The sequence below is a fragment of the Physcomitrium patens genome, chromosome 3 (genome assembly GCF_059467195.1).
Source record: "Physcomitrium patens ecotype Gransden chromosome 3, ASM5946719v1, whole genome shotgun sequence".
In the NCBI taxonomy this organism is placed as follows: domain Eukaryota; kingdom Viridiplantae; phylum Streptophyta; class Bryopsida; order Funariales; family Funariaceae; genus Physcomitrium; species Physcomitrium patens.
The window spans coordinates 10,815,053-10,830,317 of NC_143412.1; the positions used below are offsets into that span (position 1 = coordinate 10,815,053).

At 37.6% G+C, this 15,265-nt stretch overlaps 2 protein-coding genes across 7 annotated transcripts; one reads left to right on the forward strand and one right to left on the reverse strand.

Annotated features, from left to right (window-relative positions):
• Window positions 1–3,008: 3,008 nt before the first annotated feature.
• LOC112279695 (uncharacterized) lies at window positions 3,009–6,425 on the reverse strand. 3 transcript variants are annotated; one of them, XM_073532589.2, is made up of 3 exons: window positions 5,164–6,425; window positions 4,028–4,349; window positions 3,009–3,907 (listed from the first exon to the last, which is right to left on the reverse strand). In XM_073532589.2, exons 1-3 carry the CDS (start codon window positions 5,725–5,727, stop codon window positions 3,498–3,500), a joined length of 1,296 nt encoding a protein of 431 aa, XP_073388690.1. In that variant the 5' UTR covers window positions 5,728–6,425; the 3' UTR covers window positions 3,009–3,497. The 3 variants fall into 3 exon arrangements, with proteins under 3 accessions (XP_073388690.1, XP_024370140.1, XP_024370139.1); XM_024514372.3 differs by having other exon boundaries at window positions 3,009–3,904; window positions 5,158–6,421; XM_024514371.3 differs by having other exon boundaries at window positions 5,158–6,420.
• A 1,830-nt stretch (window positions 6,426–8,255) lies between these two features.
• Window positions 8,256–15,139, forward strand: LOC112280671 (actin-related protein 9). Of its 4 annotated transcripts, none has more exons than XM_024516433.3 (20): window positions 8,256–8,548; window positions 9,069–9,141; window positions 9,270–9,406; window positions 9,895–9,954; window positions 10,109–10,153; window positions 10,502–10,649; window positions 10,943–11,112; window positions 11,363–11,483; window positions 11,739–11,803; window positions 11,971–12,060; window positions 12,336–12,386; window positions 12,592–12,723; window positions 12,866–12,955; window positions 13,121–13,191; window positions 13,390–13,607; window positions 13,767–13,810; window positions 13,993–14,042; window positions 14,211–14,256; window positions 14,398–14,448; window positions 14,565–15,139. In XM_024516433.3, exons 1-20 carry the CDS (start codon window positions 8,486–8,488, stop codon window positions 14,712–14,714), a joined length of 1,875 nt encoding a protein of 624 aa, XP_024372201.1. In that variant the 5' UTR covers window positions 8,256–8,485; the 3' UTR covers window positions 14,715–15,139. The 4 variants fall into 4 exon arrangements, 2 of the variants coding, with proteins under 2 accessions (XP_024372201.1, XP_024372200.1); XR_016502079.1 differs by having other exon boundaries at window positions 8,289–8,548; window positions 13,767–13,834; XR_002969369.3 differs by having other exon boundaries at window positions 8,291–8,548; window positions 10,496–10,649; window positions 13,767–13,834.
• Window positions 15,140–15,265: the final 126 nt, after the last annotated feature.

The following is a 15,265-nucleotide window of genomic DNA, read 5'->3' on the forward strand; positions in this document are numbered from 1 at the left end:
ATTATTTATTGTAACATATTGGATTATACCAAGTATTATATAAGATTTTGATTATTCTAATAATACAAAATCAATTATTTCATCTTTCTACAACAATCAAATTTTTTTAAATAGATTTGTGCTATCATATTTAGTCATGAATTATTTTGCTTGTATTCAAGTTCAATCATTTAAGGAAATTTTTTCTTCTAATTTGATAATGTTTATTATATTTTGGTATAATATCTTTCAAAATATTGACATGTGCATGTATTTTCATAACAAAGCTTGGAAAAATTTCTCAAAATCATACTATCATTAAAATCTAGTTGTCAATAGAACTATTTGAAAATAATTAGATTGATATTACCAACTTATTTAATATTTATAAAAAGATTTGAATACACAATAAGAAAATATTATGAATATAATTCATGGAATGTTATGTAAGCAGGACATAAAATAGAATGTCAAAACAAAAAGTTATTCTCATAAGAACTAATTTCTAAACAACCTAGTTGTAATTTTTGCATCAATTTTCTTATCAACCATTGGGCTGAATTCTATCTCACTTCCTCAATCAAGAAAATATTATCAAATAAAAGACTCTTATCATTTAATAAAGTATCAACTAAAGCAAGGGTGGCAAAGCATCTATTCCTCCAAATAAGAAACTTTGTAAATAACTCATCTCATGTACAAACTCAAATATAAAATTTAAATCAATCACAATAGATTTTTAATCAATTGCTTGCAACCATTTTCTATTTATTCTTCTCTATGTGCTTTGTCTTAGTGATGTATTGGTTCTTCTTACTTCTATAGCTCTCTCTTCTCTTCTTTAATTTTCATCACCTCACAATTACTTGTAGAAGTTTTTTTTTGCAGCAAATAGAAATTGCAATGTTCATTCATGTATACATGTGCATTATTAGTCCCCTCCCTCTCTCATCTCTTCTTGTTGTTGTTGGAATAACATATACTAGTTCCACTCCATCTAATTCTTATACCATGGTTGAATTGGTACATTGTTGATTTGATCACTTTGTTTTTATTTTATAACAAAATTACCTTATTTTGTAAGCATTATTTTTATAAGAAATAAAATTATAATAGGTAAATAAGATTGCATGTCCAAAAAAGAAATATATCTTCACTAAGCTCTCTAAAGTTGTCATTATTATTGGCCATGGCATTGGCTTAGCTTGCCTTTGATTGATAAGGAAATTAATTCAATAGACAAAATCATTGTCCAACTACTGCAAAACAATTTGAAATAATAGAATGTATGCATATTCTCAACTTGCTACTATACTTTGCAATATAAAACATGATATTAATAACTACATTAACATCAATTACCAGCACTCAAATAACAAACTCTTTTTCAATCTCATTGTTTGTAAAATAAGTAAGCAAAATAATAAACAAGATTGCATAATACATTCATGAATGTATACTTGATTTTTGTAGCATTCTCTTTTTGCAAGTGGTGTGAATTATTAGCTTACTTAATAATTTGCTTTACTTACAATTGCATCTCCATAATATAATAGAGAAGGTTGGTGGATCTTTTGATGTCCAATTTATTAAAGTAAAATCAATAGTACAATTCTTCAATACTTCTTTGTATAGTATTTTAAGTAACTTGTCAATTTTTTTTGAATCCATGGCATATTTCAAATAGCAACTTTAAAGACATTGTATAATATAGCACCAATCACTTTTTTCTTTTTTTAGCACATTCAATAAAAGTTCACACTTATAAGAACAAAATAGCCAAGGTAAGTACCTCAAATCATATTGGATTTCAACTCTTGTTTCTTTTCTTTTATCTATGTCAATAATATATTAATTACCATTCTAGCTTCTATATTAATCAAATCTTATAGATATCCATCAAATTGCACCTTAAATATCATTAAAATCACTCTTGATTTCATCAACAAGTTCTTATTTTTTATACTCATCATCAACTCCACACCTACCTCTTTCACCTTTACATTTGAAAGATACATCATTGCTGAGAGAATTGCCTAGCTAATATAGCTTACAACCTATAAATGTAGTAGTTGCAATATTAGTAAACATACCAAAGAAACTCATCTACAAAAATACATTGATCAAAAAAGCAAAGTACAACTTAGATAGGAATGATGAGAAAGAAGATGAATGAAAGCAACAACTAATCCAATTAGCTAGAATATCTATTTTTAGTATTTTTAGAGTATATTTCTACTCCTCTATTTTGCTTCTATTCTTTCTCTTTGATTTCTCTACAAAGAATATCATCTATAATTGCATTTCTTTGTACTAATCCAATACAATTTTTTCATCTTGTGATCTTCTTTTTTAATTTTGTTCCATAGCAAAGAAGCTCCTCTGTAAAAAGACATTGATCAAAAAAGCAAAGTATGATTGAAGAAGGAATGAGAAAGTAGAAGAATAAAGATAGTAAGCAATCTAACTAATGACAATGAAAAAGAAAATAAAAGTAGGACAAAAATAGTTAATAAAAAGTCTTTAACGTTTTAACCACTTAGTTCTTAGAAATCTTCACAGTTCCAATCACTTCCTATGTTCTTGTATTCTTCAAGTTTTCAAAGTTTCTTTCTCAACATCCAATCAAAATATATATATTTTTGTCTCTTTATCTTATATCGAAGTTATTTTATACAATAGATAGAAATATATATATATATATATATATATATATATACATATAACTTCTATAAATCTATAACTTGACCAAAAAAATTAGATCTATAAAATAAATATATTACCAAATTATTCAAAATTACTATTTTTTATTTTATTTTTAAAAAAATTGTTGTTTGAATCATAACATCTTTCTAACATCTCCATATAAAAAGGCCATTAATATTATATATTTGAGTTGACAAAAATTACCTATTTGAAATTTTAATAAAATCCAAATATCAACTATGATTTAAAGATCTCATTCATTCTCTTTATACATTCTCATTCTCTTTACTCTAAAGATATGTTTTCTTTTAAAACAAAAAACATAACAGATAACTTCCATTTTTATTGAAAGACCTGCCTCAAAAAACTCAAAACACAATTATAGATGATATACTCAACGTTCATTCTTTTATCCTTTTTTCCACCTTAGGAGAGTATTATTATTCATCTCTTCCTTCCAAAAAACACTCGGTAATCGTATCTTACAGTATTCCTGTCGCTACCCATATTAATAAGTAGAGAAATGACTCATCTCAGTGGCGGAGCAGCAAACATATTCAAAGGTATCAGAAATGAGATGTTGAGATGTTGTGGGAAGAAGAGCTAGAGTCACCGATCACCGAGGAGAGGTTGTTCATCAAACGAGAGAAACGCAAAACCGGAGATGATCAAACAATATCGACATCGGTGAGCAAGTGTGGTGATTCCGAAAGTATCCAGACACGGAGATGAAGAGGTGGGGCTGTGGGGAAGAAGAAAGCAAGCAAGCAAGAAGGACAGAAAGACAGAAATAAAGATGGCAACAAAAGTCCTCAAGAGATGAAACGCAGGCAGGGGCTGATAAAGTCTCGGTTGTCCATATGAATGCCATGGCAGTCTAGCATAGCTGGCAGCGGCAGTGTGTGCAGCTCCGGTGGTGGTGGAGGTGATTCTAGGAGCACAATGTCCTCTATGTCAGGGTCTAGCATCTCCCGACTCGGGCTCCTCCACTCACTTCCAGCAGGACTCTTCGTTGCAGGAGTTGGGGTCTCTTCTAAATTCTCTGTCATTGGAGACCATCTGCTCAGCTCCAGATTGTCCCCACAGCTGCATGGTCTTGTTGCTGAGTCCACTGGTCCTTGTGCCGTCACAAGCTCGTCTTGGTGAATTATGGGTACATTCCCTTTCAGGGTGACCGTAGGGAGTGCTGCCTTCTTGGATAAGTGTGCTGGAAGTTCGGCTGCTGCCAAAATGCCGCACATCACTGGCTTCAATATCTTGCACACGTAGGCCATGGGATTAACCTTGCAAAGTAAGAGCAGGGTGACTATGCTTTGGGGAGTGCAGTGGGGAGTTATCTTACGTATTGGAGAGACCATGGTGAGAGGAGGCATCTTTGGTACAATCTTATCTTGATTGTCTGACGAGGTCTCGTTCGTATTCATTTTGTTGTTGGGTTTAAGATTTTCTTGTTTAGGCTGCACTTGCTTTTGGTGATGCTCTTGCTTGAGATTCTCTATCAAAGCTGAAGCGGAATCTTCACCAAAGTGATTCATTTCATGATCAGGAACAGCTGGGTTAGCTGGTCTCTTAAATTCTTCTGGTTCCTCTAGCTGATCACGTCGGTCCTCGTGCACTGTATGGGTCCTCTCTGGAACGAGCAGTTCTTCAGTATCTGTTTCTTCCTGTGAGACATACTCAGAAATCATTATCATTCACGCTTTGTCGAGTAGGAAAGGCTATCTTTTCCATGATGAGCTTGTTGCGCTTCTCGTAGACAGGTTGGTTTCGAACGTGCCATAGAAATGCAGGGCATGTGTGACAGCCCTATTAGAGCTGCAAAGCATCCTTTCCTTATTACAAATCAACCTCTAAACTTTCAGTGGGTTGGTAGATGAAACTCCCCCAACAAGAGATGTGTGAAGATCGCTAACGAGAAAATTGTACTCCCGTGTGGCATATGAAAGAATGGAGGTAACCTAGAAGTACAGTTTCTCTGCATGTGTGCATTCACTGAGATTTGCTTGCAATTTAATCCCATGAAATGAATGGGTGCTGAACCTGGCGCACAACTCTCAACGATGATATTACTATAAAAGACCACCTTGCGTCCATTTCGATGATATGTCCGCATTATTTTGAGGGATCTATCAACGGATGGGTTTCGGCCATGAAATCACTGCTACAGGAAAACTATTCTGCACTTATCCAAGATGTCACCTAGAGTCTTCAATGACCTTTGCCGCGATAAAAATAGGATCATTGTCCACGATAAGAATTGAAAGCTACTACACAACCAACCCTAGATTACTGAATGGATTCTGCCAATCCCAAAATGGCAGACTTTGTTAGAGATAAATCGCACTGATCAGTGATCAAATTGTAGAGGTCCACTAGCTCAGGCTCCTACACAATTTCATAGCATGATAAAACAAACTCATACAACTCAAATTTTAATTTCTAACACCTGATAAGATTGGTGGTAAAGAGTACCCTTGCCATTATGTCACCACCAAGATGTTGCTGTGTGAGCACAGGGCTGGTACTCATCAGGGCTTGGAAACTTGTCGCCCTGGGCACCATATACAGTGGACAAGTCAAATAATCTTCACCACTTTCTGCGCTCAATACTTCATTATGGGCGACTACGTTAACCTCAATTCGCTTTTCGACATCGTCAATATTCGTTTTGTCCTTTTTGTCTGTTTTAGCTTCCTTACCACCGCTTAAAGCAGTTAAAGCTGTTGTGATGAATGCATCGTCGTCAACCTCTTCGATAATTCGTTTGAAGGGAAGTGTGAAGCTGGGGTCCAAGTCAGAGTCTTCCTCATCACTAAACGTGTCCTCATCGAAATTGTCCATGTAGAAGAAGGCTGAAGGAGGATTGTTGAGTACAGATGAAGAGATGGATAATGAAGATACGCATGCAGAGTTAATATCGCTGATCACTTGGATATTGGATTTTAAGGCATCTTCGCCTTTCAGTCGGAATTCCGTATCATAACCACGAATCTGCATGGGCTGGGGTTCTGCAACGCCATCTTTGGATGCCCCACATCCCATGACGGTCAAAATTAAAAGTACGTCCACTGCTGGTTAGTTAAGCGTGATGATTAAGCTCTTGTGGCGATTTGGTTATGACCTTCGTTGCATGCAGCCTCCGGCGGCATGAAAGGATCCCTGGAGACGTTATGACATACCCCTCGATTCTTCGGCAGTAACATATTTCAAGGTTGAAGATTAAGTAGTTAACCTCTAACAATTCAATTCCCCGTATTTGCCCGTAAATCTTCGCATACGTGACGTGAAGGTAGAAAGTCAACTCCGTTGTGTGCTTCACTTTCTCTACAAGAATATCAGATTTATTGAACGACTGGCACTTGTCCTAGTTGAAGATGTATCTAGCTTTCGGCTGAAATGTGAACAATCAGAGCGGTTTACAGCCGCAAATCTCCACTCCAGAGATATTTTGAATCCATCCTTGCCTGTCCCCCTCATGCAGTATCACCCCATAACCAACGTTTGAGATGAAGTCACGAAGTGTGTACTTCACCCCCAGTATGCTCTTCCCATTCATCAAATTGGAATAAGTAACTACCACAAAATGTCCCATCTGCCGTGAAGACCCAAGAGCAAACAATCGCTTCACCACTGGCAGTGGATGCTGGCGAAGATGCAGCCACTGTTTCAGGCAGTTCTTAGAGGGTGAGGGGAGACAGGGAGGGGAGGCTTTGGAGGTAGGAATGCTGAAACCGCCTCATCACCTCTCCGATGATCAAGGGACCCATCCCTTTGACAGCAAAGCACCGGCTACTAGGTGGGTTTGCATAGTAAAGCTGGGTCAGCTGAACTCAGGTTTCGAAACGGCACTGGTGATTTACCAAGCCTCTTTTCACACTCACACAAACACACACATACACACACCATATTTCACAAAGCCCACAGCTCAAGAGTCGCATGGAACTAGAAACATGAACCACGCTGGCTGAAAATGTATCATGTCTTGGAGGTTTGTGGACGTCAATCCGAACTTCCAAGAGTCGAGATGTTGCAGCCATCGGTTCGGATCCACCGACACTGGTGACTTTTGTGACGTCTAGCCAACGACACCAAGACTTCACTTGCCATATCCATAGATGGAAATCCTTCCCTTCACGAAGAGCTTCGGAAGAGCATATCCCCCGCCATTCATCTCCTTCCTGCCCTTTGCGAAATGTCTGGCAAACATTGACATTTGAAGACGATATTGGTGACGATCTCCTTTCGGTTTACACCGCCTTTGGTATCCATTTTGCTCTCCTGATTTGTTCTTACCTTTCATTGACATTGGTGCCAGTTTATACGTCAGTTTGGTAGGATGCGATGTCGAGCTTGTATGGCCGTTTCTTTGCAGTCTTCGAAAACTTCCAGCTTCGTCGATAACACCACACGTCAGACTTGGTTTGTGAGTTCAATGGGGAATAGTTGAACACTTCCAGTTTCATTTATTGAGCTGATGTGATGGTGAACGTGGGATTTTGAAGGTTGGTCCACCGATTATCATGACCAAGCTGCTGCAATATGTTCCACTCGACCGGAAAGGTTTATTGTGATCCTGTGAGGGATTCTCTTCAACATCGCAGAATGCAAGGCTAATTGTCTCTTGATATGTTGTGGAAATCACGTGCTACTTCTACAATGGCAAGACCCATCCTCAGAAATGGGCATTATCTTGAGGTTTTAAGTTTAAATCCTTGAAAGTCATTCTCCAAACTAAGCGACCCACCATCCACGGCGCAGACGTTGTTCTCACCTCAACATCAACCAATGCAATAAATTGTCACAAAAATAACAAAACATAAAATGCAGGTTTGTAAGGTTTTAGAGGTCTTATAGAAGACATTTTGAAATTTCAAAATTATTTTACTATGATTTTATATTATTATTACTAGAAGAATGTTAAATAGACCCATAATTTTACTAAAAAAACCCACCCTTGATTAAAAAAAAATTATTTATATATATATATATATATATATGGTAATCATGATGAATGTGGGTGGTTTTTATTGGTTGCAAATCTAATAATGGAAAAATAAATCCAAAAATTATAATTTTTTTCCATGATGGTTAGGATGGGTGAATTGATTTGGGTATATTTAATATGTACATACATACATAGTTACCTGAAAATTCTAACTGTATTTTAAAATATGTAACTCTTAACAAATTTTATGTATCTATATATATATATATATATATATATACACACACACATACTTGGTGTTATGTAATTTTTGATATGTCATAAAATAATAACATATTCTTAATAAAATATTCACAACTGCATTTTTACATATTTTATTAAAAATAATTTATTATTTTATGAAATGCATCTCATCAATGAATAAACGTAATACATATTAAAATAATGTAAAAAATTACGCGCGGTAAATAAGGACACGAAGGTAAATACGCTAGATATTGTTACACCGATATTAAGCTGATATCTGTGTATATACATATATCCGCCTACACGGAGGTATGAACCGACCTTGTGCGGGCATGAGAGAAGTGCTGGGCTGGGGTGTTCTTCGCTAGGGTTTGGTGGTGGACGAGCCATGAATGAAGAAGAAAACAAGGCTTTCTATTCTCAAACTGCGTTTTACGGAGCTGGCCAAGCTCCAATTCAATCGCGTCTGGGACGATTGATCCGTCATCCGAACGCACCCTTTTTGCTCCCTGTCCACAATTTCTCTGATGCTAATAATTGAGAGAATCTGAAGCTGTTGACAGGAAGGGATTTTGAACGGGAGGATTTTGAACGAGATTGGAGTGCAATATGGCCAATGTAGGTAGCGGAGCAGTACCGCGCGGTGCAGTGGCGCAGCCTACGTCGCAGCAGGTTTTTCCATGCCTGGAAATCGATTACGGAATCAGTAGTTGTGATGCAATTTGTATGGTTGGTTAATTCGTGTATAGTGTATTCTGGGAAAGTTTTTTTTTTTTTTTTTTTTTTTTTTGATCGCATTGATGCGGTTTTGGAAGCCAAGCGATTGTGGATAGATTATGGTGGAGGTAGCTGATTTTTGTGGTTTTCATTGAGGAACTGCTTTTCTTACCTCCCATTTTTTTTTTCTTCTGCTGTTCAGAACTCCGACAGGATCGGTTGTTTGATTGATTCATAGTATATTCGTGTTTTTGTTTTTAGTTTTTGTTGTTGTTGTTGTTATTGCTGTTGCTTATTAATGATCTACATATCCTCACTTTAATGTGAGGCTTTTTAGTATTTTGTGAGAACATTGTTGAATACGGTGGCTGCTGTCGAAGTTGTTTTTATAGTGATTGAGCGTGTTAATTGTTGTTTTGAAATTTGAGAGTGGATTAAAGGTTGGCTTTTGTGGTGTGGTAATGTGTGAATACAGGATTATTACAAGTCGTTGGTACCTTCCCAGCTGCTTGCTGAGCGTGGTGAAGAAATAGTTGTAATAAATCCTGGTACGTCTAGTGAATGAGCGTACAAAGCATTTACAAAGGGAGTTGTATCAGAGATATTTGTTTTCCTCTTGGTTTGACTGCACGTTTTGTATTATTTTCAGTCTGTAATGTCGATCTTCGGTGAGCAGGCTCAGCAAATGTTCGAATCGGGCTTGCATCTGCGAAGGCCCCTGTGAGTGTGCCACATTGTATAGCACACCTGTTGCGAGTCAGTGGGGAAGATGCAGCTGAATTGCCAAAAAAAGGAGCAGTTGGCGAGGGTTGGGTATTGATTGCTACCTTGCTCGGTTGGTTGTTAATTAACTGCATTAATGAGAGTAGGTCTAATGAAGCTCGAGGTGCAGCATCTGTGTGTACCTCACTCACGCCCTGCTCTTATATTAATATTTCTACTGAAAGGAATGATTTTCTGGGCATATAATCTTCCTGGTCTTTTAATTCGGTGCATAGATTATCAAATATTTTTTCTTTCCAAGAAATTTTTATTACAAAAAAGGAAGTATGCTATCCATGGCTGTGGTAAACCAGCTGCGTATGGAACACATTACAAATCAATGGTACAGTGAGTAGTGTACAATTGATGCTGATCAATTTATGGTAGATAGTTTTATTGACTACTGACCCACATGCTGAGCAGCAATGGATGTTTTTTGAACTTTCTTAATCGGTTCTAGGATGTTACTGACACACTTGAGGTTGAAGATCTGAGTTCTTGTGCAATGTTTATTTACGAGCTTATCATGATCATGGCAGTTTGGGACATCAGTGTTATCAGCAGCAAGGGCGGATGAAAGAGAAGAAGCTCTTGAGCTGGTATGGCGTTGAAACAGTGTACCGCGTATTCAATGGTTTCAGCTGTCGTCCATTTTGCAACTTAATCATTTAGGAATATGTCAAATGATCCTTATTGCGTTCTTTGAAAAATATTGTACTGTAAATAATTATTTTGTTGAAATCTTAATGGCAGGTGGTTTCACAGCTCAAGATCAGGTCATTTTACTCAGAAGTAAAGGTGAGATGGATTATCTACTACTGTTTTAACCAGTATGTCACTTAATGCGCCCGTTGTTGTAACTTTATTGTAGCATGAAACTTTGGTACATACGAACTATGCATTTCTTTGACGCTGCAGTAGTACGTACAGAGAGGATAAAGGAAATTTTCTCAAAATATGCAAATTCAAGAATGAATGTCTGCGAAGTTGTTTGTTTCTGTCGATTCGATCAAGATTTCGATTTTGGGATAGGTACATTGTGGTCTGCTGAGAAGACATGTTTTTAAAGATTTATTTGAGGTTGACTCGATACAACTTTAAGGTTGTAGTTGAATTCGGGCAGTAACTCAGAGATTGAAGGGCCAGGCAGGTGGGGGGGATTCGAACAGCTGCGAATTTCTTTCAAAAGAGCGGGATACAGGCTTTGAATGGACCAATGTAGAGGATATTAGCTCTACTGCACGTGTAACATCAAGGGTCCATCAATCGTCAACTTCCAAGTCCAGACCTGACGGTATATTTGGATTTCATAACTTGTTCATGTATGATACTGGTCATCATGGAACGATAGACGTTTATTTTCAAGGCCTGTATTCGTTTCAGAGTGTATAATGTTCGAATTACTTAGGCCGAACAACAGGTCTACTTCATTCTTGTTGAATTTGTCAGTCCGTGTTGCACTTTTGTTTATAGTATTATTTACGTAGACTTTTTTAGCCGATTAATTCTCAGAGTTCATTCTTCTATTATAAACTCATTCAGATTACCGAAAGAATTTTGATAACAGCAGCCGGAAGTGTATGGCAGATCCAGACGACGTTAAGGACGGTGGATTCAAGCCTGAAAGGTCTAAAACTTATCGTAAGTATATCTGTGGGGAGGAAGCGCTAAAGATTCCTGCAAGCAAGCCGTACACTCTATATCGGCCTATGTGTCGGGGTCGCCTTAATATATCTAGTAAATACTCTATGCAACAGGTACGATAGGTGTTGCTAGCCTGTTCAGTCTTTGGCTTTCTTTCGTGATGCTTCATTATTCTAAAGCTGCATTTTCAGATTTTATGACCTCCCTCAAATCTGGATTTCGGAGTGATTGCCTACTTCATGAAAAAGCTTGTTTCATTGTCTGGATGCTTGAAAGAAATTGGTCTGTTGTGTAACCTATTTGAGCAGCACAAATTTTGCGTTTCCGCTTTTACGAACTCTGTCTAAAATTGCGTATGGCCAGGTTTGCGATGACATCTACAGAATATGGGATTATGTTCTAACAGAGAAGTGCCACATTGGCTCCAAGATGCGACCAAGGTTTTCGGCGGTTTTGGTTGTTCCTGATACCCTTGACAACCGAGGTGAGATTGCGTTCTTTGTATTAAGAGGAACAGATATGTGAAACCTCAGTTTGGACAAGAATAATGGCGCGGGTGCGAGGGTATTGCAAGGTTTTGTTTTTATTTTTATTTTCATCTTAATGCGAAGAAAGCAGGATAATTAACTTGGCCGACATTTTTTTCATGTATGAACGAATTTCAAAGTCATGCAGCTAATTTAAGGAATAAGAACAAGCTGTGACTTTCTTTATTTAATTTCAGCTTACTTAACTGCAGAGGTAAAAGAGTTGCTGTCAGTAGTTCTACGGGACCTCCAGTTCCACTCTGCAGTTGTAATCCAGGTATGCTTCTGTTCAGAAATTCTCGAACCACTGTGTTTTTTATTTTTTCAGCCGGATCGAATGTGTTTAAGGGAGCTTTTAAGATACTGCTCTAACGTTGAGTCGATGTTTAGTGCTGTTATGGAGCATGCTTGACGTGTTAAAGAGTAATTGCATTTGTATTTTAGGAATGTGTAGCGACTACTTTCGGCAATGGATTCTCATCAGGGTGCATCGTAAATATGGGTGCACAAGTTATCACAGGCATGTGTGTTGAGGTACGATGGTCTCGAAGCATCAAGTACATGCTCTATCTCATTGTCTGGTTATGGCACCTGTTTTAAGTCCTCAATTTCAGAATGTTCCATCATGAACAAAGGATCGATCAGTACATTTTCTGTGCGGATTAATAAGGTTTTCATTGGAAGAAGGATAACGCGTGTTGCTAATATGAACGCTTCTAACAATTTTCTAAATAAGATACTCACTGAATTGACTTCGATGCTTCGATTGGTGATGTCAGCTAATGAAGTCCAAATCATATGTTGTGCAGGAAGGGGTTGCGATTCCATCAACACGTTTTGTGCTGCCTTATGGTGGAGATGTACGGGTTTTTCGTTCTCCTAAGACTATAGCATGACAAGACGCTATTTTAGATTCATATTTGTCCATCCTCAATGTGCATTATATATATATATATATATATATATATATATATTAGTTTTTCCTGATGGAAGCTGTGCAGGTACTTGTATTAGCAAATACAGGTTTTGGGAGGTGATGATTTCATACCATTCTGTTGAATGCAGGATATCACTAGGTGTTTATTCTGGGTCCAACAGCGTAAGAAAACATGGCCCATCACTGGCACTGATCTTTTGCGTGATTCACTCGACTTTAAAACTCTTGAAAAGTTGAAGGAGACTCACTGCATACTTATGGTAAGCGTATGAAAGCTTATTTGCCTCGTTTGTAGTAGCGCTGGGACAAAGGACGTTTTATGCTTGTTACTTTGATATTTTATTAAAGTAAATTTATCATTACGATCTCAGAATCCTCCTGGATTTTTTTGTCTTTTTCCAGGAAGGTGAGCAGCATACTACAGTTGATGTGAAGTGCCGCATGGCAGGCGAGCCTACTCGGGTGTACACTGTCTTACTGTCTTCTTTAAACGTGTGTACAAAACATTTCTCTCCTGATCTTTGCTTTTGTAATAGGGATATGCACGTCACTGTAACAGATTCTAATTTGTCAAGTCTTGGCTCTTTTCTCTACATAATCGTAGTTCGCGATTTTATTTGTGAATGATTGGTCATCCTTGTTGGTGTTGTATTCCAGGTTCCACCCATGGGGTTATTTTACCCTTCTCTTCTTGCTCTGGAACAGTTTTCTTCCCTTCCTCGACCTTGGTTCGTCTCTTTTCTTCATCCGCCTTTTCTACACACAGAACTTTTACGTGTTGCTATCTGTTTACATTAGTCCTTCTGAATTTGTTATCCGTCAAGTTAATCGAGCAAGTAGTAGTTACAAGTTTTCAATCGGATTCTGAACTGCTTAAATAGCGTCTTCAAAAGCTTTACCCCTCAGAAGATGGTGGCGTGTTGCAGGTATCACATAGATCACGAAGATACTGCAGACGACACTTTTCTTGAAGCTGGCCGTCGTTTTGAAACAAATGAGACGGGGCTAGCTAACGGGAGCCTTAATGGGACCTCTATAAATCAGGATTCTGATCCATATGATTTTGAAGATAAGGAGAAGAAAGAGGTGGAGGAAGTTTCTAGTGGTCTTCCTCAAGCTATTGTTAAGAGTATTCTGTCGTTAGGTGAGTATTTTTGGTGAACCTTGTACTTTGTTTAAACTGTGTTGTATTTTTTACTGAAAATTTATGTTGGTAGTATTCGACACTTTGTTCCAGAGGATAGTTGCTTAGTGAACTGTTACCCAACTTTTTTCATTAACTTTTGTTTTTCTGGAACTACAGGACGTGTGGATCTTCAGAAGAAGCTGTTCGCAAGTATTCAGCTGGTTGGTGTAGCTTGAAACATTACAGTAATTTTCATGGCTTGATTTTGATTAAGAATATCGTCATATTTTTTTTACTTCAAATTTATCCTGCAGTCGGCCAGAGTTCTTAACAGTACGAGCTACACGTATGAATTTTTGTCTATTCTCTTCTATTCTGTTGAGCTCACTTTTACTCCTGTTAGGTTGGTGGCGTTGGGTTAACGAAAGGGCTGGTGGATGCCGTTGAGGAAAGGTAAATTTGTCATTCAGTTTATGCAAGTTGACATTGGACTACTTTGTCCTTGGTCTATAAACGTTGTTTATTGTCCATTCTGCATAATGTGTTCATTGGAAATGTTTACTGAAACCTGGATTAGTTCGTCTATTGGCTAATTTTCGGGGTATATGGGAATATTTTCAGGGTTTTGCATGCCATACCAGTGGATGAAGCTGTGGACACTGTGGAGGTATGTCATTGCTGATACTTTTCATTAAGTCTGATGGTTCGCAGTTAAAATCACCAGTTTGATTGCGTTCAGATCGTTCCCTTAAGGTACGTATGTATCTTTAGTTTTTGAAACATGTTTATCCCCTCCTTTATTTGGCAGGTACTTCCAAATCGAATGGCCCCAATGGACACCATGTGGAAAGGTGGTGCGGTGAGTATTTTAAGTCATTATAATTTTTCAGTGTCTTACGCATGGTTACAGTTACGTAACCAATGATTCTGCTGCAGTTATATTTTCTGACTTAATGATGTTGAATTTTGGCCTAGGTTCTTGCCGTCTTGGACTTTGGACGTGACTCTTGGGTGCAGTACGAGGATTGGTTAGATGGGATGGTTATGGTTGGAAGTGGCCGAAAATATAGGGATTCAAATACCCTCCAGGCTCAAGCATTCTGGTACAATGCCATGTTAGATTGAATAAAATTTACGATGATGTGATTGGGCTGGCCCCTTATTTAGAGATTTGTTCGAAATTGCAGACAGTTGTATAGTATACACTCTTCTTAGATAAAGTGCTCTACTGCGTGCTCGGTTAGCTTGAAAACTTTTGACCTTGCTAGTCCACATTATGACTATGCTCTGCCGAAAATTGTACTAAAACGTGATCATTCTGCCAACATTATGTTTTCCAGTCTTCTTTGAAGTCTTGATCGTCTTGAGACTGAACATACCCTGTGACCGACTTAGCGGTTGGTGCGGTAGAAAAAACGGTGCTAGTTATTACGATGTCTCTGGACATGAGCAGTAAACTGATCATATTACGCTAGTGGGGATCTACAGTGTAGATACAAGTAACGCTGAAAATATGATATATTTATCAGTAAAATGACGATTTCCCTCTCTGATGAATAACTATACAAGGTGGTTACCCCTCCATTATTGTGTGGACACTCTGCGACATGCACTCCACTTACACACAATAAAGTTATTATTTAATAACAAAATAAATAATGTTAGAGAATCTGTCT

Excerpts from the sequence above, each read along its gene's own strand:
- LOC112280671 (XM_024516432.3), top strand. The coding sequence starts at position 8,486 with ATGGCCAATGTAGGTAGCGGAGCAGTACCGCGCGGTGCAGTGGCGCAG. Across the intron at positions 13,608-13,766 it reads TAAGAGTATTCTGTCGTTAG|GACGTGTGGATCTTCAGAAG; the intron begins GTGAGTATTTTT and ends CTGGAACTACAG. Across the intron at positions 14,257-14,397 it reads AAGCTGTGGACACTGTGGAG|GTACTTCCAAATCGAATGGC; the intron begins GTATGTCATTGC and ends TTTATTTGGCAG.
- LOC112279695 (XM_024514371.3), bottom strand. The coding sequence starts at position 5,727 with ATGGGATGTGGGGCATCCAAAGATGGCGTTGCAGAACCCCAGCCCATG. Across the intron at positions 4,350-5,157 it reads GTGGTGACATAATGGCAAGG|GAAGAAACAGATACTGAAGA; the intron begins GTACTCTTTACC and ends TATGTCTCACAG. Across the intron at positions 3,908-4,027 it reads CACCATGGTCTCTCCAATAC|CAGCCGAACTTCCAGCACAC; the intron begins GTAAGATAACTC and ends GCATTTTGGCAG.